Below are 26,332 nucleotides of genomic sequence, written 5' to 3' on the forward strand. Positions count from 1 at the left end.
TGAATTTTCAAGGTTTTGTAAATGCTAATTCCTAACTATATATGGTCTATAACCTATGGTTTTTTCTGTGAATTTCATTGGTTTTTTAACAGCTAATATCTGTAGCTGTAAAATGTATTCTTCTTTAAATCCAAAAATATATTTTATATGTTTATGAATAATTTTTTTTTAAAATATTTTTTTTTCTTCGTTCCCGCTTCGCAAATAGGGAAGCTTCCCGTTAGCTGACCTTGATGCCGCGAAATAGACCGCGAGCCGGTAAACGTTTCTTTACCGCAAGTGCCGCGTTACAAAACAACATCGTGACGCCTCCCGTCCGCATGACGTTTCACGTTGTCGCGTGATACGTCATATGACGTACTACGTTAGCGAACTGGTACGCGAAGCGAGTCGCAAAGCGCAGGTTTCTGGAAGAAAACCGGGAGGCCCTGCAAAGCGCTTAACGTAAACACAGCAAGTCATGTGACTTGGTAATAACACTTTTCATTGGTTCATTTCACTTTTGGTTTCCTAATGATGTAAGACTAGGTCATATAATCTAAAATGAACACTTTTGATTGGTTGAGAACTCTTGTTTTTCCCAAATGATGAAAATCCCTCCTTCTTTCCTCACTCTGACTTTCATCATTGTGAGAGAAAGACCCTTTGTGATCACTGAGCAATGGCTTCTTTAGTAGCTTCAGCTGGTGCTTCCCCACCACCTCCACCACATCCAAGGAAGAGTGGACCACCTGCTCAAGTTATAATTCAACAAGAAGAAGAAGAAGAGGAACAGGAGGACGAGCACGAAGAGAGGCAGTTTTTGCCTGAGCAGCCCAGGACGTCTCACCGGAAAGAAAACTTCATTTGGCAATTTTTTAAAATTCCCAAAGGTCAGAAAAAAGTAAATGCAAGATACGTAACTTGCCTTATATGTCAAGATAGACTGTCCAGAGGGACCGACAAAAAATACAGTTTCGGAAACTACACAATGCATCGCCATATGACTAGGTGGCATCCTAACAACTACAGTGCTGCACAGTTTCGGAACGACCTAGATAATCTCCCTATTATGGCCAGAAGATCTGTTGTACCGGAAGTAACGGGACCAGAGGGCAGGGAGATGGTGCCAAATATACAAATGAGATTTGGTGAAGTAAAACACACCTGCGTATTTTGCGATGGATTCATTTCCTACGGAGAAAGAAGCATCACTCTGATCAACAGAGCTATTGACTATCATATGCAAGTTTGTCCGAAACGCCCAAAATAATAAATACTTCTTTTTTTTGTTTTGTTGCTCCTGTTGAGCCCTTTACAATGAATCGTTTTCATTGCCCCCTCCAAGAAAAACCCCAAAAAATATAAAACTGTTCCGAAAAATTCAAAAACAGTAAAAAAATGTTCAGAAAAATAAAAAAAAAAGTTCTTTTCAGAACTACCTCCCCGTTATTAAAAAATTGGTACAATATTTGGAACTGTGCCAACCTCTATTTCTCTTAGTTCGCTTCCTAGTTCGCTCGCCGGTACGCGAACTGGAAGCGAACCAAAAACAGTAAGTATAAGGGAGGGAAACACACACTTATGTTAAAATAAAGACAGCTATAGGGGAGTAAACTAGAGATACTATTACCCGTAATCCACTGCTGATGATGTCACATATTACATCATTCATGACATGCTCAGTGACATCATCAGCAGAGGATTGCGGGTTTTTTGACAACATGCCTTATCCACGGTTTAATAACGCTGCCTTTTGCTTTATATAAGTTTTCAAATTGTATGAAATATATACCAATAGGTCGTTATGAACCTTTAGGTAGTGCTTTTCTTCATGAGGTCTGGTCGCTTCCATACACATACAGATGTTTCAAAGATGATCAAGAAGTTTATCTGAATGGAGAGGAATGCACTGAGACGCCAGATCATTCACTAATGTGTAGGCACATACAGTTACACGGTTCATGCAACAAACACCGACCAAATATGGCTTGCGTGTTGCAAGGCACGCCAGTTCCTGCTATCATCCCCACGTTCAAGTTGTTGGAAAATGGTAGTTATTTGATGCTCAATAATGAAGATTGTTCTGAGTTAATTAAAAGTATTCCTTTTATCGTAACAGTAAGTGAACGGGTTATTTGCTGCAGAAATGTTCTATTTCCTCCCACACATGAACATAGGGAGTTTTCAATCTGGCCACAAATACCAACCTTGGGACACGTTTCAACGGCATGGCAAGAATAAGAGCTCTTTTGTCTCAGAGAGAGGTGGCCTTGAGTTCGGCCCGTGAAACTTTCGTACTTCACATAGCGAACACCCGTACAGAGGTGCACACCCTTTTCAATTAAGATTTGCCTTTCAATTTCAGCAACATGTTTCCGACTATCTTTAACGCATCCTCCACAAAGTCCCTGACACACTTTTTTAAAGTTGTTACCAGTGGTCTCGTGACTTCATTTGAGAAAATCTTTGGAGTCATCCCTGCTTCCTTTCATTGTATTTTCTGCACTCTGGTTCGTGGATTGGCATTTTTACTTGCATTACCAGCGGACGCTCTTGTGCTTTTTTACATTTTTAAATATGGATGTCCCTCCTATGCAACCTCCGACCCTGCAGCTGCTGACACTGTTCCGCAATCGCATGCTAGAATATTATGGCACAATGCCGTTGGCGATATTAAGCACGGCATATGGATTATCTTTTCGGTTCTCCTACTTAACCTGTGTCCAGCCTGTATTTCACTGCCTGACCTGTGATTTCGATTGGGCCATTGATTTGTGTCTCTGCGGACCGGTTTCTCCTGACGTCGACTTTAATCAGCTGATGACTCCTATCATTACTCACGAGTTGGTTTGTCCTGGCGAAAGGATTATGGCTGTGGCATTGATGCATGGACTACTTGGTCCCTGGAATTTACTGGCGGCAGCACAGTCTTTCTTGGAAGAGAGCTTTCTTGAAAACCCACCGAGCTGTCCTCTGATGGTGATAGAGGATCCGGTGCTGGGAGAGCACGTATGTTCTTTTCCGCTTTTAAATTGGATGGCTGAACTGTTTTCGGATGAAGACGGTGACTTCCTATTGGAGGCTGTTGCAGCTTATTTTGCATACACAGTTATGTCATAGACCTTTTTCATGTTTGATATGCTGAGTACTAGCATTTCATTGACAATTCATTGACTTATTTGTCAAGTTTTTATTATTTACCTTGCCTATTGGCTTAAGACTCGATAAAGTACTTGGCTGTTTTATTTTTCTTTAGCATTAAATTTTCCTAGTTTTTAATGCTTTACCTTGCGGACCGTCCACATATAAACTTGCAATCTGCTCTCATGAGATGGCACTTCTATTATCTTATTCAGTTCGTTTCCGGATCATGAGGAGGTGTCATCTAGGTCCTGGATATCTTTACACCGTGTTAAGTTAGCATGGGCTCATTACCGGTTTAAACGCCATTTTTCCTTTTTTGCAACTTCTGCACACGACACTTAGTTGTTGCTTTAGCTTTCCACCTAGTAGTTCATCGTGGTTTACATGAGAATAATATGTTATTGGTCTACTATCTGCTTTACTTGTTAAACTATATCTGTACAGCGAGTGCTAAAGTTTCAAGAACAACACGATACAGAATTGTTATGAGGTCTGATCTCCACGACTTCATACTCATAACATAAGTGCAACTTCTGCCAATTCTGGGCATGAGGCGGGTTTTATATTGCTTTGCCGAACACACATACACAACAGTTGATGCGGTTCACATGAAGAGAGAGCTGGTGTATGGTGATGTGATTCCTTCAAATCTAAGACACTAAAGTATGGGCACGCCCTAAACCAACACAAAGAGACCTTCTTAGCAAATAATATAATATGTGTATTAGGGAGGGTGAGATATAAGCAGCCGCGGGCCGTGGAGGGAGTTACGATGGGGCAGGGAGGCGGGGAGGGGGAGAAGCAGGGTGGAGCCCTCTCTACCTTGCCCCTCCCCCTCCCCGCCTCCCTGCCCCACCGTAACTCCCTCCACGGCCCGCGGCTGCTTATAAGTGTTGCTAACTCTTATTCATTTACAGCATGTTAACATACTGTCACCATTCGCTTTTTATGTACTAGTAACTATGCTGGTAATTTTGCTACTGATAATATGTGTACTTGTATTCTCCACCCTGCTTCTCCCCCTCCCCGCCTCCCTGCCTCACCGTAACTCCCTCCACGGCCCGCGGCTGCTTATAAGTGTTGCTAACTCTTATTCATTTACAGCATGTTAACATACTATCACCATTCACTTTTTATGTACTAGTAACTATGCTGGTAATTTTGCTACTGATAATATGTGTACTTTTATTATCTAAGGTACTACGCCTGAGAAGACGGCATTAGTAAATAAACATTTCAAATACACATCTGTTCTTCTTAACTCCATGTTCTGGTTTCTAAGAAATCTATAACGACCGACTGTTCATGAGTTCCACGTATCCTGAGGTACTATAAGTTCATATTCTGGATTGTCTAAACATTGAGAGTTTGTTATATCCAATGTGACACTGTACCTAGCTTGCTAAGGAGTTTTTGATTACTAACGTGAGTTTTGGGACACCCTAATTCGCCGAGGTTCCAATCCTCTGTCCACAGTTCTGTGTGACAACAGAAACCCTGCGACAGGGGCACCCCCGACCCTTGCTGGAGCTTCATCACACTTGCGATACAACTCCAGCAATGCATTCGCCGAGGTTCCAATCCTCTGTCCACAGTTCTGTGTGAGAACAGAAACCCTGCGACAGGGGCACCCCCGACCCTTGCTGGAGCTTCATCACAATTGCGATACAACTCCAGCAATGCGCCACCTTTACGGCACAGATACATCACGCATCTGTGCTGTTTTTGCCCCATGATGCGCCGCATTGTAAATGCAGCACACCATAGGTGACGGAACAGCGGCACAGAATGACTAACACATCCCTGGTGATGCGCCAGTCATCATAAATGTATCCCTATGCTTCTTATCTTGTTAGAGATGAACCGCCATATATATCATCAAAGTTTTTTGCATTTCCTAAATAGCGAACTTTAAGGAATAAATAGCGATTCTTTACCATTCCTAGTTTGCGATGAGCTATTTGCTAATTAGCCGAATGTAGCCCAATGAAGCCCAATGTAGCCCAATGTAGCCCAAAGATGGCCGCCAGACACACAAAAAAACAAATGTAGCCCAAATATCAGCCAGATGTAGCCCAACTATAGCCCAGTGACAGAATGACCAATCAGCTTCGCAAACCTCCGTTACGCGAAGCGGAGCGCTGTTACAGATATATATCTTTTTTTGAACGTTAATTTCTCAAAATCCACTGGAGCACATATATTGAGACCTAGCAAAGGCACATCGGGCTACCAGTCCCTAATATTTTGCCAAGTTTCGTGCAAATCCATTCAGCCGTTCAATTATTATTATTATTTTTTTTTTTTGCCCCGCGGGGCCCTTTTAAAACCTCCACATCAAACCTAGGGGGTCAGCGAGGATCTACTATGCCCCCTTATAGTTATTTCCCCCTTTGTTTTGACCTCCTCTTGTCTCTCGATCCTACCGAGAGACAAGATGGCGGCCGCTACGGACTGTTTGGAATGTTGACAGACGCCGGAGAACCAATCAGCTTCGCTTCACAAAGCTCCGTTGCGCGAAAAGTCCGCGAACCAGAGCGCTGCCCGGTCCGCTGTTACAGATATATATCTTTTTTTAAACGTTAATTTCTCAAAATCCACTGGAGCACATATATTGAGACCTACAAAAGGCACATCGGGCTACCAGTCCCTACAATTTTGCCAAGTTTCGTGCAAATCCATTCAGCCGTTCGGGCTAAAAGTGAGGCCAACCGCCCTATGGAAATTAACATGGGAAAAAAGCGTTTTGGGACCCCCCTTTTTTCTCGGCCCCCCCTTGACGAACCCCCCCAAAATTTTCAGGGGCTGCTCAGAAACAAAATGTGCCATTTTCCTGAAAATTTCAGCCAATTCCGTCCACAAACGCCAAAGTTATTAGACATAGAATTTTCAAAAAACCCATAGAGAAAAAATCCTAACTATATATACCTACTGGCGACCGCCAGTAGGTAATATATATATATATATATATATATATATATATATATATATATATATATATATATATATATATATATATATAGCTTACACTGTCTAATATTAATTAGTTGTCATTTTTTGGGTTAATTGCATTTCTAATATCTTTCAACTGAGTGCTAATTTTCAGGCATTTACCTTCTCTCGCCATCTTCCTGCAGATTGCCACAGAGGTTTTATTGGATTAAGTGGTTTTACTCTTGGCATGCAGTCTTTCATTGTGCTTATTTTTCCCAGTACATATGTTCGAATTGGCACAGAAGTATTACACTTGATTCTGGTCCTCAATTCAGGGGCCACATCGGTGCTGTGGAAACATTCCTCCAGGTTAGTTACTCACCATTCCTTGATGAGACTGTCCTGTTCATCACAGAGGTGTGCACGGTATTTGAAAGTTCTGACCTCCGGTCGTGTAGTCTTCCACTGTTGAGTAACTGCAACTGTACTGATATGTGTGATATATATATATATATATCTATCTATATATATATATATAGATATATATATATCTATCTATATATATATAGATAGATATATATATATATATATATGCAAAAGAGAAGCAGAGAACTCGGGGTAGTTCCCAGGGCTTCTGTATAGAGCACCCTCCAAATTTGCTCACCTCAAATGTCTGCTTTTCGATCAAAGTTTTTAAGCATAGGATTAGTACAGTGCTATCCACGCCGAGATAGAAGGGGACAAAGTATTTTGCCATATCTACAGCAAAGTGCTTCAGCATAGGAATAGCACAGCACTATCCATGCCAATATATACATGTCCAATAACATAAGCATTTAAAAAACATAACAATATATTAACAAATAAAAAATATAAACATTTTGATTTACTATAAATAACTTACATTTCAAAAACATTACTAATTATAAGTATTCTTCTTTTTAACTACACAAAACATAATAATGTAATTTTAAACTAAAACACAACTATAAATTACTCAAATAATACATATACATATGTATACATATACAAATAATACATATAGTATAGAGACTTCAATTAATAAAACAGAACAAAAAAAATAAACTCAGGAAAAGTACAAATTACTATTCCCACTACAATAAATGAAAGTGTTGAATTGCACAGGGGTAAAATTGCAGAGTGGTAACATTTACTATTCCCACTCCAGTCAGTGCAACACTAGGGAAAATGTTTGATTGAAGAGGGGTCAAATTTACTATTCCCACTCCAGTAAGTGCAATAGTAGGGAAAGTGTTGGATTGCAGAGGGGTAAAATCTAGTATTCCAACTCCAGTCAGTAATACATTAGAAACAAACACATTCTCTTCAACATAATAAAATAATTTCAAAAACATAGTAAACAATTAAAAATATTATTATGTACAAAAAAGAAATACAAATATATTTTATTGAAAAAAATAAAATAACATAAACATGTATTACAATGTTAAATACATATCTTAAATACCTATAAATATTATTATGATTAAAATAGAAAAGTATATTTTCAACATATAACTAATAGGTAAATTATTATTTAACTTTTACAACACAACCCAATAAACACATACAATAATATACACCATAATTGTTACGTATATTTAATTTGTTATAAATTAAATTTCATTCTACCCTTCACTTCAACAATGTATTTAGCACTTATCTGAAAATGTTATTTAAAATATTATTATTCACACTTGTTCAAAGTACATGTTTCATAATAAAATATTAGTTAATTTATTAATAATAAAAATGCATTCCTAAAATAGGTATAGATATTTACCACCCTAGATTGTATCCTTACAAATAAACTCACTACAAATATATACATTATAATTTTATTATTTTACACATTTTAATATTTAAATTTCAATGAAACATGTATTATTAACAATTAAGTAATAATAAATAATCATATTAAAAAAACTTTCCACTATTTACTCAACAACTCACACAATATATAATCTAAAACATATTTCATGTACATATTTAACATAATGATTTTTCATTTCTATAATTATTATAAATTAACGTTTATCTATTATGTAATATTATTATTTTCATATATACCCTTAACACATACAAAATCTACAAACCACACCCACTCAATTATGTACCATATTAAACAATTTACATAAATTCTTTTCATTTAAATAAATATTATTATTTAAACATTATTTATCGACAAAAAATATTTATTAAATAATTCTAATTTAGTTTCTTCAAGGCCTATACCACAACAAAACTCACAAACCGCACCTCAAAATTAACTAAAAAATTATATTTACGCTATTAACTTACATATTTATTACTTAACCAATTATCGTTAAATACTTGATTATAATTAATCTATTTCCCACAAAATACCCCTAAAAAATGCACAACACGCGCCTAACATTTAACTTGACAAAAAAATGTATTGCACAATTAACATAACTAATTATACATTTGATGATTAATATAAATAAAAAATGGCTTAATTAAAATGTATTTACTTTGCACCCTATACCCCTACAAAACCCACAACCCACACCTAAAATGTATTAGAAAAAGAATTGCACAATTGACATAATTAATTACCAATTGAATAATTAATAATAATTAAAAAGTGAACATTAATTAATAATCCTTAATTTACTTCCCACCCTGCCCTATTAACCCCAAAACCCACACTGAAAATTAAAATTAAAAAGCATTAATTGCACTATTAACATGAGTAATTATGGATTGAATAATTAATATAATGAAAAACGAATTATTAATTATTTAAAAATAATGTACTTTCCACCTGTAAACCTATAACCCCCACAACCTGCACCTAAAATGTAAAAAAAAAACCATTATTTGTACAATTAACATAATGAATTTTCAATTAAAAAAATTATGATAATGAAATACACATTCTTTATTAATTATAATTAATTTACTCAGACCCTGTATCCCTATAAACCCCCAAATTCACACATAAAATTTCAAATAAAAATAATTAATTGTACAATTAATCAAATAATTATAAATTAAATAATGAATATTAATTAAATCTCATTATTAAATAATTATAATTAAGTTATTTCCCACCCTGTACCCCTGTAAACACACAACCCACTACGGTACTAAAAATCACAAAATGTTAATAAATTAAGTTTAATAAGTATGAAACATTTCCAACTATAGTTAAAAACAAACAAATGCTATATAGAAAAAATACATAATATACATTAAAAATATGCATAACAATAATTGAAAAATTATATGGGGGTCATTAGGATGATGGACAGACTACAGTCCGAACACCATGTATCGTATTTGGGACAGCCTGCGAACAGGGAACGGTCCCACAGGGCAAATGGTGGTGGTCGCATTGCTCATGTTTTGTATTGCGGCGGGTCCTGCACTCTGCAGCACCCGCCGCAAAACAAAATGAACACCCCACACATATCCCTGCACTACGTGGCAGGTACCATGCGGTAGGGGGGCACCATAGGTCCACCACAGTGCCTATGCCCCTGGCACCGGGGTTTAGGGCTGCCCCAAATCCATTTCTGCAGGCTGTTTTGCGGTGGGTTGACCGCAGCAGAACGACCAGCAGAAGGGGATATTGTAATCCCTACGGCAGTGCGTGACAGGCACCGCCGCAATTCTGGATCTACAGGGAGGTCTGACAGGTGGTCGGATACAGACCGTCTGTCGAGACCGTGGTGATTGGAGTTTCCAACTGCCACCCATCCAGAAGCCATTATAATATGGAGTATGGAGATCCCTGTTACAATGGTGGGTAGTTCGCCACTGACAGCCTGTCAGTGGTGGTGTCCACGCCATCGTAATCAGGCCCTATATTTCTGTAAATTACATTAATGACTTTGATATTTTCAGAATCGATATTACTTACCTTTAATTCAAAATTCCTGACAAGGGTATTCTTACGGACGATATTTCCATATCATGAGATTCTGTGCACAATATTTTGGTTGGATGATATTTTGGGTTTGATATTTTGTCTGAATACTTTCTCCACCGCAAACTGAACTATTCACACTGGACTTTGAGAAGGTAACTATTTCAGCGGGACTAACCTGGTTTCTGTGTGTGGCCCACGCTGGCCTGAACTTGTGACTTTCCTCTGGCCTAACACGACCAGATAACAGTGATTGGCGTTTTGTGCTTTTAGGTACTATACCTACTTAAATCTATCAAACTGAATATCTTGGGTTCTACTGATTAGATTTTTATTGTTTTGATGTCAAATAGTGTATTTAATTTTACTTGATTTTTCTGAATTGGTATGGATTTTTCTTGTATTGTGTTTTTACTTTATTACTGTTTAAGCACTGAGTACGTATTTTACAGATTGCTTCTAAGTTAAGCCTGGCTGCTTTTTTTATCAAGCTACCAGAGAGATATGCAAAGGTTAATTTAGTGACATTTGTGGCTCACCCTGGCAAGGATTGTGGCTGTTTCTTGAGTAGGGATTCACCCCCAGAAACCAACAACCCAATTTCTCAGTCACAAGTTTAATTCAACCCCAGAAACGTTTGTGAACTACAATTAGTAACTGGAGGTCCTAATTACAATGCCGGTCGGATGAGCATCTGACCGGCATTGCTGTGATAAAGGGACTGGCCGACATGTAGTCGGGAGTCTCGCCGTCAGTAGGATCCGACTGCCATGGAGGCAGTCGGAAACATGACTGTTGGCATTGAGGCTTATGCTGCGGCCCGGAAAAGGGCCGCAGCACAAGCCCCAATGCCAAAAGGCATGTTTTTACACATTTCTGCACCCTGTGGGAGGCACTTTATGGAGGCACTTGTGGTTCCCCCTAGCTTTATAGTGGAGTCTACAGAGATATGGGGACTCTGCTAGGGGCCCCCACAGTCCGTTTCTGACAGCCTTTCAATGGTGGTCGGACAGCCATTGTAAGGCAGTAGGGAAGGGCCATTGTAATCCCTACAGCAGTGCCTGAGCAGGCACCCCCCCTCATTGTAGGGATTACATTCCGACTGCAGGGCCAACAAGATCCTTGAGCCCGTCGGGACTGCAGCGGTTGGTCCCTCACACATGCTGTCAGACTGACCACATTATAATGTTGCGGTCTGACTGCTGCTTCGGATGTGGGTAGGACCGACAGCGACATGCCGTCGATGTCAGTCCCACTGACAACAGAATGAGCCCCTAAGTCAAGATTGCAAATGAAAAACTTAGTGATGTCATGCTCACCATTCTATTACGTGCTATGAAATATACTGACCAACGCAGTCCCACCAAGCATATTATGAGTTTCTTCTCCACCAGGGTTTTCATGGCGGTTCCTCCTCCATGAAAATCCTGGTGGAAAGGAAACAAAGTGGGCCCTTCATTTCCCCCTGTTCCTCTGCGCCCTTTGCATGCACACCAGTTCCAGCACGGCATGGACTTTTCTGTCCATGCTGTGCAGTAACTGTTTTTGGTGTTCCTATTGTGGTGCCTGTTTTTTTATAGGCACTGCAGTGGGAATACCAAAAAAAAGCTATCCAGACATGAGTTACACTCGTAATCTGCCGGACGGCATCACGTCAGGTTTGGTGTTGCGGCGGCAAGGCGGATCTGGTCCCGCACGGCCAAACTCGTAATCAGGCCCTAATCGTGTGAGGGATGTAGACTGTAATGTATGTGTGGTAAAAGTAAGCGTAGTGATGAGAATAGATTTATCATAGGAATAGTCTGATGCACTGTGCGTATAACTGTTGCCTAGGAAAAGCAGAGATCCCCAAATCAGTCAAAGAATTAAAATATGCATGAGCCAGACTACTGATAATTTAAGATTAAAAGAAAATGTGGAAATTGGCCTATTAAAGCATTACAGCAGTCAGTGGCGTGGACACATTACACCAATCCAGTTTACCTCATCAACTAACAGAATTTATTTTTCTTTGTACTAGTTCCCTGTAATACCAATATTTCTTTCTTCTTAGAAATGAGTTGTTTTGATGCCTTCAAGATGCTAAAGTTTATTTGTCGATGAAAAGAGAGGTGGTTCAAGTACCTAATCATTAACAAATACTCATCTTGAATGCAAATACAGAGCCGTCGGTAGCAAAGAACCTTTTTGAATCTTGCAGGCGACAGAAAAGAAAGCCGGAGTCACAATATTTATGAGACACTGAGTCTGCCGGTCGGTGTGAAGAAATGGATGGCTAACCTGTCCTGGATATGCTTGTTACACTGAGCACGCGGAATTCAGTTACAGTGTATTTAACACCCTCCTTGGAGATTCAGACCAGTAGTCTCAGCAGGGAAGTCAAGCAAATATGTTCTCAGTACTAACCAGCTTAAGAGAGATGTGCTGGGCTCCAGAACATTTTACAGAGTGTAACAATGTCTGAAATGCTTAGTCAGGAGTCTCTCTTAATGCCTACTACACTAAATCAAGCTCAAATATACTTTTAATTTCCCCCCAGACTTGCGAAGCAGCAATATGAAATGATACTTACAGAGATAGCATGCTTGCTTGGCAAATGTTTTGCACATTTATCTCTGGTTCGTCTGTTAGCTTCAGTACATAATGCAAAGCTGTTGGAAGGAGTGCGTCATTGGAACGTTCGAGAATCTTCGGCGTAGATTGTGTATACCAATGCACTTCAAAGAGAACTAAGTGTTGCCTTTAAATATTGTTCTCTCTGAGCGTCAACATCCTCTTTAAATGCAGATCTTTCTCGGTTTTTTGCACAATTGAGTGATTAGAGTAAACGTGCTAGTTAGTACCTTTGATGGGAATGGAAGAGAACCCGCCACGGGTTGGCTAAATGTGACAACTTTTAGAAAGAAGTTCTGAAACAGAGCTCGTAAAATAATCCAATGCTTCATGCTCCACACCCATTGCGAAGCATTTAATCATTCCATATAAATGTACGTTCTCTTTACGTGCATTCTGTAATTCACTATTCACAGGTTGGTTCTGTGGTGTATCTGAGTCCTATGTGGCTCAGATACGTTAGGCCTGATTCGCAAAGGTAAAATACACAAGTATATTTACTGATATACATTTTTAACTACTACATCTAAGAGTAAGTACATTTTTTGCTAGTCAGTATTTCAAAGTGGAGAGGAGTTTGGAGCTTACTACAACAGAATTTAAAATTCTAAAGCTACCACATGTTGGTATAAAGCGCTCTATGGGAAAACATAGAGAAAATAAAAAAAGGTTATTTATTTAAAAATATTTAAATAGAAAAAAATAAAATATATTGTTAATTTTAGAAGAATTTATTATTAACTTAGAAATTATAAAATAATCTTTTTCAGCCCATTAATTAATGAAAGTAAATGTGTAATGAATTGTAAAATGTTATATTATTTATTTGCCTCCATTGTTTTCTATATAAGAGTGTGACAGTACCATTGGAAGGGCATATGTGGTGCTTGATTTACCTACTGGTGGGCTTCTGTACATTTAAATTGCAATCGTCTTACTCTGTTGTGGGCTAATTTTTTTATGAGCATGTCTGTTAAGCCTGATAACCTTAGGGTGGTTTTCCTCCAACTTTTTGCCTTCTATCTCCACTTTTCGTGACCTCGTTTTTGCTGATATTAGGGCTTTGCACACTTTACAACAGCTAACCAATGCTAAAGTGCTTGTGCTCTCTCCTCTAAACATCGTAATAGTCGTTCATCCCCAATTAGAATATTTAATGTACTTATACATCCCTAGTAAAATTGTACTAACTGTACCGAGGGCCTGTAAATTAAATGCTACTAATGGGTCGGCAGCACTAATTGCGCCACTCACTTGAGTAGCCCTTTAACCATGTCTCAGGCATGTCATTACATAGCGTATATGCTCCATGTTGACCTGGCAAAATAAACCTTTTGCTAGTCCCAAGCCTTGTTTTTTTATACATATAAATCACCCTAAGGTAGGCCCTGGAAAACTCAGCAGGAAAGGTGCACTGTATTTGAAAGGCAGAACATGTACCTTTAAGTTTTATAAGTCCTTGTAGTGAAAAACTCATAAAGTTGTTTCTCATTCCTGCAAGGTCTATATCTCCTATAGGATAACATTGGGATTACCTTATTCGATTTTATAAGAGTAATTCCCATATGGGAAGAAAGGACGTATTCAAGTTTGGTGTCTCTGGAATCACAAATTAAAATCCAAACTTAAGGTGAAGTCGGATTTTAAATTGTAATTCTGAAAATTCCAACTTTAGTAAGTTGGCATGTCTTACTTTAGCCTGTCTCGGGTCACATGTCTGGGGTGGATGGCAGCTGGGTTTTGCATACTACCCCCAAACATCCACACACAATTAGAGTTTATATGTGACTTAATGGGACATCCTGGCACAAAGGGAGGGACCAGCTGGACCCAGCCTCACCTACAACTGAATAGGCTATGTCCTGTCCTCACACAAAGTGCTGCATACCCACCTATAGTGAATCTAGAGCAAAGGCAGGAAGGGCAGAGTCTCGGTACACTTCGAAGGCATGTCTTTGAAATCTTCCTCACTTCAAAGGCACCACTGGGTGTAGATACTCGACCTCAGACATCACCACTTCAGTACACTTCTAAGCCTGAGGATACTCTGGCAGGAAGATGGACTGCTGTGCTGCTGGTGCTGCTGGACTCCTGCTTTGCTGGTCTGCTGTCTGTTGCCCTATTGCCCAGGTGTGAAGGACTAGACCTGCATCACTTGGCCCCAGAACAGAGTGACTCCAAGAGCTACCTGCTGGCCTCATGATCAAAGCCTCAGGTACATAAAAGGCTTCCAAACCCTGCATTTGGACACTGCCATCTGTGAATCTACCCTGTCAAGTGGTGCCATCCCAGTCCTGGACCTTTGGAAGTGGGCATAAGGTGCTTACCAGCCAAACTGACACATCTTCTCTGCTGAGCAACACATTCCCAAGCAGAACTGAAGCATCTTCTTAGCTGAGCAACACATCCTTGAGCAGAACTGACACATCACCGCTGGTGCGTGGATTGGACCTGTTGCAAAAGATTTGCTTTGCCGCCACCTCCCTCATCTCGGGACTGACGCATTGCCTACAGAACCTCCACTGCGCAAAGCTTTACCCAGTGCAAGATCCTTGCATCCCATATCAACTGCAGCTTTGATGATGATGAAACTCCACATCGCAGCTTCACTGATATTTGGTACCGACACATCGTCTCTACTGCACCCCACATCCTCGCCAAAAGACTCCATATTGTAAGCCCAGTCAACAGGATCTTTTCTGTTGATACAATAGGAACTTGCACTGCAGCATTGTCGCATCTCTGAATGGACACATTGCCTCAGCTGCGCGACATGTCTTCAATGAGGATGCATGTAATGCTCAGCAACCCAGATATAAGGTCATTTGTTCAGCAGGCCAAACTGGGTCCCTGTAGTTGTCCCACGCTCCATCGTGGTCTGCCTGAACTAGTGACTTTGTCCCAGTCTGGCATGACTAGATAGCCTCAAAAGTGCTTTTTTTCTTGGCGCTATTATACTTAAAACCTTTGAAATTCAAAGCATATAGTTCTACTACTTTGATTTTTGCCATTGTGGTCCTGTTTTATTTATTAAAGTCATAGCTATTTTTCTAACTTGATGTGGAATCTTTTTGCGTGGTGTTTTCACTGATTGACTGTTGGATGTATAGTACAAGTACTTTACACACAGGCACTAAAGTTAAGCCTGACTACTCTGTGCCAAGTTACCAGAAGATGAGCACAGGTTAATTTAAGGTGTGCCTGCCTTTTACCCTGACTAGTGTTGTGGTAAAAAAAAAAAATCGACTTTAATCAATAAAACAAGATCAAGACAAAAATTACAAAAATCCATGCTGTGGAACTTGAGATATTGAATTTTAAAGTTTATCGTGAAAAAGGGCCCAAAAGCACAAAGCAGTGTGAGGTCCTGATACGCTGACATCAAGGAACATATCTATGGGGCTTGTGATGCAAAATCCGGTGTTGAGGATGTGAGGTACAGCTGGCGCGATAAGTTGGCTTCAATTATCAGTGAAGCTGCAATGCGTACATTTGTCGTCGTTGTCAAGGCTGTCCTCAACTAGGGATGCGTAGAGCTTATGCTGGGAAAAGGAGGTAACAAAGGTGGTGCATCGTCCCCAGATGCGGGAGGGTATGGCGATGAAAGTCTTTTGCAATGGCTTCAATTCATGTAGCGAGCGTCAGTTCTGCTCAGGGAAGCACATCTCAGTCAAGTACATGCATCAGTTCTGTTGGGGTGCACGGCTCAGCAGAGAAGATGAGTCAGTTCCACTGGCAGGCACCTTAGGTTCACTTGCAAGAGTCCAGGACCGGGGTAGCACTACTTGGCAGGGTAGAATCACAAATGGCAGATTACAGGTACAGATATTGGAAGCCTGTTCCATCCCTCAGGCTTCAGATCAAGAGGCCAGACAACTAGCACTTGCTGTCACTCTGGGCCTAATTACAATGTCAGTCGGAAAGCCTCATTGTAGGTTTAAAGTCTGACCCGGAATTATGATGACCGTGGTCGGTGTTTAAACTGGCTGGGGAATCGGGCAGATGGAAAGGCCTCATAATCCCTTAAGGACTGAGTTTCTGCCGAAAGAATTATGATTTCAGTTTCCTACAGCTAATCCATTTCAGCATTTCTGACATGGATTGGCTGTCTGAAACTGACTTTGGGGGCCTATAGCAGTGCCCCTTTACCCTGGCCCTCAACATTTGGCCCTGGGCACCGCCCCCCTAAACATCCCACTGTGTGTCAGTCAGTCAAGGTTAACTTTATTCGGTTGTTTAAAACCATCAAAGTACAAATAACAAAACACGACCGATCACATCTACAAACATAAAATACATAAATGGATAATCAATTAAGTTCCCTCATTTGGTTACAATAAGACAGACATTTATTTTTTAAAAGAGAACAATAAAACAGTTATTAAACTACGTTGAGTGGCTCTATTCAAGGTCATTATCTGCAATAGGTTAAAATGCGCTCCGTCGTATACATGACACTTCATGCGGAGAAAAGGACACCCTGAGAATCCATAGCAGGGGGGATAAGAATTCAGCCCACCAACACGTAATAATTAGGCCTGGAAGTTAAATAAATAAATAAAATAAAATTAGCCCATCTTGCTCTTGTACAGTGTCACATATAAAAATACATAACAATAGATATTTAAATAACATGGTTCGAAACAGAGTCCACAGAGTGGTTCAGTGGTAACCTATTCCTGTACCTGATTGCTCCTATGAAAAAGCTTGTGGTAAGCTCTATGAGGGGCCTGGGATGTTTGGAAACATCTATGTTTCAATGGGAGCTTATGCTACAGGCGTTTTCTGCCTGCCTTGTGGTCCTTCTGGGGCTATTTACTCCAATGATGGCTCAGACCACCATACACTCATGAAGTCAATGTGCACAAACCATTGTGCTCAAAGTCTACAAAAGCCATCTGGTAGGGAACACTGCTTTGTCCCAACGGGGACAAATCGGTAAAAAGGACCCTCCTGGCCTCTACTATTGGACTCCAGCTAGGTGGCTCAGCCCCTCGCACCGTGGGCCTAGTTTGCCCACCAGGTGGAAGAGGTGAAGGAAACTGACCTCTAGCAGTTCATTTTTCTCCTGAACTGAGATCTGTGGTTATTTCCTGCCACTGACTAGCACCAGCCCTCTTCCTTTAGTACACAAAAGTCCATACTAGTATCAAAAGGGGGCTGCTGCAGCTGAACAGTTCCAAGCCAAAGGATTGTACTTAAGTGCAAACGTGTCACACAAAAAAGGCCCACGGGTGGACCTTATCAACAGTCCATCTCCCTGTGCATGACTGTACACACTAACCCTATCTTAGGCCGTATGGCACAAAATGAACGCTGGAAGCACCAGTTTAATTCATGTTAGTGTGTCACATACAGTGAGCACTGCAAATGCTAATTTAAAAGTGCTTTGAGCGCTAAGTTAGTAAAGCTGTTCGCGAGACCCGATTATTCTCCTGAGGCAGAAGCCGGGAGTTGTACACACACTCTGCACTCAAATCTTGAACAAATTTGTATTACAGCATCGTTTAAAAAAAATACTTTTACATTGTGTTAAATTGTTATTTTGGCCTTCGTGGCATTTTTAATAATATATTCCACACTTGTGTGATTTAGCCGATTCAGGGCTCAGTCCGGCCTCGATCTTAGGAGGCGAAGTGGAAGGAACGGGGCCATCTTAGGGAGGTATCTCCCAGGTTGGGTGCAGTCTAGCTGCTCAGGCGCAAGGCACTCGGCGCTAGTACTTAAGCAGGAAAGTAAAGCTGTTCGCGAGACCCGATTATTCCCCTGAGGCAGAAGCCGGGAGTTGTACACACACTCTGCACTCAAATCTTGAAGAAATCTGTATTACAGCATCGTTTTTAAAAAACTACTTTTACATTGTGTTAAATTGTTATTTTGGCCTTCGTGGCATTTTTAATAATATATTCCACACTTGTGTGACTTAGCCGATTCAGGGCTCAGTCCGGCCTCGATATTAGGAGGCGAAGTGGAAGGAACGCGGCCATCTTAGGGAGGTATCTCCCAGGTTGGGTGCAGTCTAGCTGCTCAGGCGCAAGGCACTCAGCGCTAGTACTTAAACATAGGGTCATGCCTCCGCGCAGCGGACGCGTTTTGCGGACGCGCCAACAACGCGCCAAAGGAGCGCCTAAGGTAAGCCCGTCTGGGCCCGTCCGGGCCAGACCGGGCCCAGGAACCTTACCACTCTGAATCAGGTTAGACCCGTGATTAGGTATGGCCGTGAGGACCTGCTCAAGCTAAGAAGGGACGAAGTCACTAACTGTGTTACATTAGGCGCTCATACGAGCGCCCCTAAATTTTGTACCGGCTGTAACTACATACTTCTTCCTGATAAGTCCTGTCGCGTAGGGGATGCAGTTGGTTTGCATCGACTTGCGCTACTCAACTGTCGATCGTTGCCAAGACATGCGACTGAGCTTTCCTTGCTCCTTGAGGAACGAGACCTCGATGTACTCTTCCTAACGGAAACATGGACAAATGATAGCTCCCAGTCGGACATCGTTCGCGCCTTACCCGCCAACTATGCCATTTTGAGACAAGACCGCTCTGATGGACGGGGGGGAAGGGATCGCTATCATATACAGATGTAGTGTAGTTCCTATTATCCCAATAGGCTCTGCGCATTGGAATAATACCTTCAATAAACCGCCTCTATTTGGGTGATTTTTTGTGCTAACCAGAATGGTATTTGTTCCCGTTTCGCTGGTACCTTACCTAGGCAGGATTGTATGTTCTGTGGTGTAATTTTATTTGTGTTCCCCTGATGAGGGGTCAGCTGTGGAATTTTAATTGCTGGTTGAATTGTTGAAGTCCGCATCACATATTGGACTAATTGTCTATGTAATTTTATTAATTGTTTTAGCTGTGTTAAAAGCTCTGCTGCAGACATCCCATCGATGTCTGGATGTGGTGTGTATCCGGCTAGAACCGGCCACGTTGCTCCTGGTCTACCTAATGGACCGAGCCTGGTGATGTGATTATTATGTTTTAGGGCGCCATTAAATAAGAGCAGATGCTCTTGAAATTTAAGTGGTACTTCCACCTCCTCAAAAGGAGTGTACTCATTAGGAGGTTCCTCTGTTTTGTAATAGTGGAAGACCTTTGTTACAGCATTAGCTGCTGGAAAGTTTATCCATGTGTAGAATACCTCTGTCTGCCGATATTCGTGTGCCTCAATTACGAATATGACTGTGCCACCTCTAGGTGTCAGTCCATTTTCTATAAGTTTTAAAGTTATAGATTTTCTTGTGTTGACCGGGATGATTATTATACCCGGGTCTGCTTCTTGCATAGCAGTATCAGCTGCTGCGAGTTCAGTTGCTATTCTAACTGCCTCTCTTTCTCCTTCATTGTCTGACATTGTACTGTCCAGAAGGTTATTTTTTTTGTTTGCAGATCAGGTTCTTATGGAAACAAAGATTAGATGCACAATATTTTGGAACAGTGTATCCTTCAACGTTGACTAAACCAAGGACCATACATAGGAGTTTCCTCCTGCGAGGTCTGGCGGATATTACCTTTCACCCACTCCAGACGTCTTTGGAGTATTATGGGAAAAAAGGGGTCTGAGTGAAAAAGCACGACTGAGTTACTCTAAATGTCTTACGTTAGTTTTATCGCCTATCCAAACGCGTTGGGCGCCATGTAGTGTAGTTCCTATTATCCCAATAGGCTCTGCGCATTGGAATAATACCTTCAATAGTATAGGCCTAGACCAGACGTTAACTAGGTCTACTACTGTCGATATTAGACTTAAAGTTTTGGGTTTGCCAGCTAGCTCAGAGTTCACTAGAAACTTTCTCGAATAGGCAAGGAGGAGTTGAACCTCCCTGGATAGACAAGAAGGGATTTAGTTTCTGACAACCATAGAACATGACAACTTTGCTCTCCCCTAATCAAGAGTGTATCTCTAGAGTCGTGTGAAAACAAAAGACGACTTATTTTACTCAGTCAGTACGTGCATTCTTAGTCTCACCAGATTGTAGAGAAAAGGAAGAGACGGGCGTGTTCAATAAAAGATGTTATTTATTGATCAGTCTCTTTTCTCATACAAGAGAAATGGATCGATATTATTGCAATACTTATGGTTAAGTAAAGTGCATACATTAGAAGCAGAAGTATAAAATAATACTGTAAAAACATTGATATGGTTTCTAAGCCATATGATGGTTTAAAATTGATAAAATAGATACATACACATATACATTTGACTAATCGTACTCAACTGGTGTTTCTAACTACGCCTACCCCAGATGTACCTGACCTAAGCCTAATACGTGGGCGGGAGTAGAAAGTAGCAGTTTAAGTTAAGTTTGTTTTGGTTACACCTCCCGCTCCCATTGGTGACCTAGATTAGCATAGGGGCGGTGTGAGGAACTTGCAAACTTTTTCTTCACTAAGGTGGCCAATATATTTTCATCCTTCCAATATACACCTACCGAACTAAGTCTATCCTCCTATACTGCTGCAACTGAATTCATGGAATTCGCTCCTTTAGATGTTCCGACAACCCAGCTTCTCTTAAAAAGTCAGGTTCTCCAGCTGACCCCGCAACCCCTGTCATACTGAACCTGGTATCAGACACCGTAGCTCCAGTGATTCGGGAAGTGATAAACGCTTCCCTGGCCTCGGGTCTGGTTCCCTCTGCCTGGATGCAGGCAAGAGTTAAGACCTTGTTGGAGTCAAGCTAGCCGGGCTGAAGAGAGGTGTTACCTCGAAACCGGTCCGGTCCTCGGATGCTTGATTCCGTTCTGGGAAAGACATGGCTTTTGTAGTTCGGACTGGACTGTTCCCATGGGGCAACAGGGTCAGAGCTGATTTGCATATCGCCATTGTCTAACCCAGGGTGGTGTGGAGTGCAAAAAAACGATGGATTTGGGCCCAGATCTTTTGACTGGGGGAGTGTGTGACATTGATCCACATTCAGTCCATCACTTGTTGTTTTTGCAATTGCCGCCCTAAGTGCGCTGGGGATGCCCAGACGTGGGTCCCAGGCACTCCACACCACTTGGAGTCAAGCTAGCCGGGCTGAAGAGAGGTGTTACCTCGAAACCGGTCCGGTCCTCTGATGCTTGATTCCGTTCTGGGAAAGACATGGCTTTTGTAGTTCGGACTGGACTGTTCCCATGGGGCAACAGGGTCAGAGCTGATTTGCATATCGCCATTGTCTAACCCAGGGTGGTGTGGAGTGCAAAAAAACGATGGATTTGGGCCCAGATCTTTTGACTGGGGGAGTGTGTGACATTGATCCACATTCAGTCCATCACTTGTTGTTTTTGCAATTGCCGCCCTAAGTGCGCTGGGGATGCCCAGACGTGGGTCCCAGGCACTCCACACCACTTGGAGTCAAGCTAGCCGGGCTGAAGAGAGGTGTTACCTCGAAACCGGTCCGGTCCTCGGATGCTTGATTCCGTTCTGGGAAAGACATGGCTTTTGTAGTTCGGACTGGACTGTTCCCATGGGGCAACAGGGTCAGAGCTGATTTGCATATCGCCATTGTCTAACCCAGGGTGGTGTGGAGTGCAAAAAAACGATGGATTTGGGCCCAGATCTTTTGACTGGGGGAGTGTGTGACATTGATCCACATTCAGTCCATCACTTGTTGTTTTTGCAATTGCCGCCCTAAGTGCACTGGGGATGCCCAGACGTGGGTCCCAGGCACTCCACACCACTTGGAGTCAAGCTAGCCGGGCTGAAGAGAGGTGTTACCTCGAAACCGGTCCGGTCCTCGGATGCTTGATTCCGTTCTGGGAAAGACATGGCTTTTGTAGTTCGGACTGGACTGTTCCCATGGGGCAACAGGGTCAGAGCTGATTTGCATATCGCCATTGTCTAACCCAGGGTGGTGTGGAGTGCAAAAAAACGATGGATTTGGGCCCAGATCTTTTGACTGGGGGAGTGTGTGACATTGATCCACATTCAGTCCATCACTTGTTGTTTTTGCAATTGCCGCCCTAAGTGCGCTGGGGATGCCCAGACGTGGGTCCCAGGCACTCCACACCACTTGGAGTCAAGCTAGCCGGGCTGAAGAGAGGTGTTACCTCGAAACCGGTCCGGTCCTCGGATGCTTGATTCCGTTCTGGGAAAGACATGGCTTTTGTAGTTCGGACTGGACTGTTCCCATGGGGCAACAGGGTCAGAGCTGATTTGCATATCGCCATTGTCTAACCCAGGGTGGTGTGGAGTGCAAAAAAACGATGGATTTGGGCCCAGATCTTTTGACTGGGGGAGTGTGTGACATTGATCCACATTCAGTCCATCACTTGTTGTTTTTGCAGTTGTTGAAGAAGCCTAACATCAATCCGGAAGATTGGGCAAATTATCGCCCCATCTCTCTTCTGCCCACCATCAGCAAACTTGCGGAGAAACATGTGAATTACCTACTTGCCGCTTTTCTGGAGGATAACAACTCCTTACACTCCACACAGACAGGCTTCAGAAGAAATCAGGGCACTGAAACGGCTCTTATTACAGTGGTTGAGGAAGCAAGGAAGATCGTCGACAATGGAAACCGTGCAGCCATACTACTCTTAGATCTTAGCGCGGCCTTCGACACAGTGAATCATTCCATCTTGATTCACAGGTTAAGAGAAGTTGGTGTCTCAGGCCGCGCGCTAAGGTGGCTGCACTCTTTTCTATCTGACAGGTCCTTTGTGGTCTTTGAAAACGAGGCTTCCTCCCCTCAAATGTGTCTCCCTTGCGGTGTTCCCCAGGGTTCGTCCCTCAGCCCAACCTTATTTAACAGTTATATGAGGCCTTTGGCTGAGGTGGTGCTTCCCTGGGGAGTACAACTGGTAACGTACTGGTAACGTACGCTGATGACACACAGCTTGTTATCTCCTTAACTACCCAGGATGCCCCTTTTGAAAATCTTTCCACATGTCTTAATAAAGTACGTGAATGGATGGACAAATCTTTTTTAAAACTTAATGGAGCAAAAACAGAGGTGATGATGCTGGGACATAAGCCACCCACCAAGGTGGAGGATTGGTGGCCGGATAGTCTCGGCCATCCGCCTAAGCCTAAAACCCAAATTAAGAGTCTTGGGGTGTGGATGGACGCAGCTCTTAATTTCTCAGTGCAGGCTCGGAAGGTAGCAGCCACATGTTATGCCCTTATCAGGCAAGAGTCCACTGGAAAACTGGGCTCTTTATTTTTGGAGACCAGGTTTACAGATACTCCTTACATTATACCTACTTTGAAGATGACGCATTCACAAACCAAAGCAAATCATCAATCCAAGACCTTTTTGCATACAGGTATTAATAATACTAAAACATGGATATTTTAGAACCACATAGTGAATCTTTTATAGTTGCCACAGTATGTGTAACTTTGATTGAAAGCTCACTTTATTGTTCTATCAATGGGAGACATAGCATTCAGATTGATTTTATTGCTGGTTCTTTTTGTGCTGACTGGTATATTGATGTCACCAGATGTGAAAAATGTCTACCATTACCATAACCAGGAAGTACTTTTATACCAGCGATCTCAGTTTTTAAATTATAAAGACAGTTTCTTTAAACGAATAAAGAACAAGTAGATGGACAGCAACAAAAGAACACATTTAACATTTCTTAATGTGTGCTTAATTTATTATAAGTCTAGAACTCTGAATACGCAGATACACATTGAGATCCATCTAACTAATGTGTACAGGTACATATGTGTTTGTATTTGAGTGAGCTGCCGTGTGTTTTTTTTTACACATTTACATACATACACTCACTGCATGCTAGCCCACGGGGATTTAAGAGAGATGCACCTTCACAAAACATTGGCAAACAGCACTGAAGCAAAATAAAATAGAAAGCACTTTGACACAAAATTAGATTACTTAATTAACCTTTTGACTTTCCTGCCCACTGCTGCACACTCCAGTAATGCATTTTTAATGGTCTGCAAACAAATGTGGTTTAAAGTACTCAACCAAATTTCATGCTTCCCTAAGAGATTATAAACTAATTTTGATTCTGTAAAATGTTTTTATTCATAGGTTGGTTTTAAGTGCCGTGTCGGATTATTTTGCTGCAATGTTTACCAATGACGTGCGGGAAGCAAAGCAGGAGGAGATTAAAATGGAAGGTGTGGACCCGGACGCACTCAAGTCATTGGTACACTATGCTTACACGGGTAAGGAGCTATTTGTGTTAAAACATCCAATGAAAAGCTTACCTAGCAATGCTTGCCTCCTATACGTAATACATATAAGAGCTTTTCCATAAATAGAACATCTTGCCTTGCGCTTTGGATTCCCCTCAGCCTTATTACAAATCAGCCTCGAAGCCGCTGATGAAACCTGCGCCCCGCTATTTGCAGACCGTTTGCTAAACATGTGGAAAGGTTTTAAGCCAAATTTTACACCTGTGGGGCTCCCTAGAACTCTGCACATACAAATATAGTAATGTTGTATCTTTCTATGAGTGGTACTACCGCCCTGACTGCGAAGCCTCTGCAGTCGTAAAGTTACTAAGTTGGAGTTTGTGAATTCCATAACAAACGCGTATATATGTATAACCCGAAATCCATCAGTCTTCCGCCTTAAGAGAAAAAAAAACACATTGAGGTTATGGTTACATTTTTTCTCCATGTTGTATTCATAAGTTCAAGAACTTACGTAACAACCACAATTCTTGACAGGGTGAACCGCAAAAAGTCACTAAATTAACCTATGCTTAACCCTCGGGTAGTTTGACACAAAGCATTCATTCTTAACTCATTGGCAATGTGTAAAATATTTGTGCAGTACTCAAAAAGTAATAAAGTGAAAACACAGCACAAGAACAACACCAAACCGATTTCGAAAAATAGATATTTGATTAAATAACATGATACCAGCACAACAAAAATCCAATCAGTAGATATGCACTTTCGAAATATTGAGTCAAAATAGTGCCTAAAAAGCACAAAGCACCAATCCTGGTCATCTTGTCGTACTTGATAGATCGGGGTTTCTTGAATCTCAATCTCTTAATAAAATCATCAAAAAGAATTCTCCACTGTCTCATGGACCTTTGATTGTTGACTTGAAGTGTAAGAAAGGAGCTAACATTAGAAATGTATTTCAAGTACAATGAACCCCATGCAGATGAAAAAGAACAACAAAGAGGTTGGTGTCCAACCTTAAGGGGTTTATTAGTAATTAAATTAAAGTTACAAGTCAAATCACTGCACACATTTGAAGAAAACATATTATAAGTGTTAGAAATGGAGTCTCTAGTTGGCTGTAGTTTGCCCGCTGTCCAAATTGGGACCCTCACTCTAGTTAGAGTAAGGGAGTCACACAGCTAAGATAACCCCTGCTCCTCCCTTGGTAGCTTGGCACGAGCAGTCAGGCTTATCTCAGAGGCAACGTGTAAAGTATTTGAGAACCTTAGATGCGCCAAAAATCAAAGACGAGGAAAGGCACAGGAAAGCTGAAGCGACAGAAAATCAAAATGATGCATCGGTTCCTTACTACACAAGGGAGGTGATGTGTCGGTTCCTCACAGCCTCAGGGGATGTGAGTCATTGGTTCTTTACTGCTAGGCAGAGGAGATGATGCGTCAGTTCCTTACTGCTAGGCAGGGAAGGTAATGCGTTTGCACTGCATCAGAGTCAGAGCGGGCATCACGGACGTCAGTGATGCGGTGCTCAAGACTCGGGCACTGGCGAGTCTTCTGATGCTCAGCGCTGTGAGGTCTCAGGGTAGTCTATGCGCTATACAAATATAATTTTCATTTCATTCCTTACTGGCAGAGT

At 41.5% G+C, this 26,332-nt stretch overlaps 1 protein-coding gene across 1 annotated transcript in view; it reads left to right on the forward strand.

Annotated features, from left to right (window-relative positions):
- KLHL4 (kelch like family member 4) overlaps nt 1-26,332 on the forward strand; it is an 804,052-nt gene that overhangs the window by 421,382 nt on the left and 356,338 nt on the right. Inside the window, exon 3 of the mRNA XM_078688422.1 lies at nt 24,588-24,724. Within this exon, the coding sequence (XP_078544548.1) occupies nt 24,588-24,724 (137 nt within the window). The remainder of the gene's footprint in view (nt 1-24,587; nt 24,725-26,332) is intronic.

The sequence above is a fragment of the Lissotriton helveticus genome, chromosome 4_1 (assembly GCF_964261635.1).
Source record: "Lissotriton helveticus chromosome 4_1, aLisHel1.1, whole genome shotgun sequence".
NCBI lineage: Eukaryota > Metazoa > Chordata > Amphibia > Caudata > Salamandridae > Lissotriton > Lissotriton helveticus.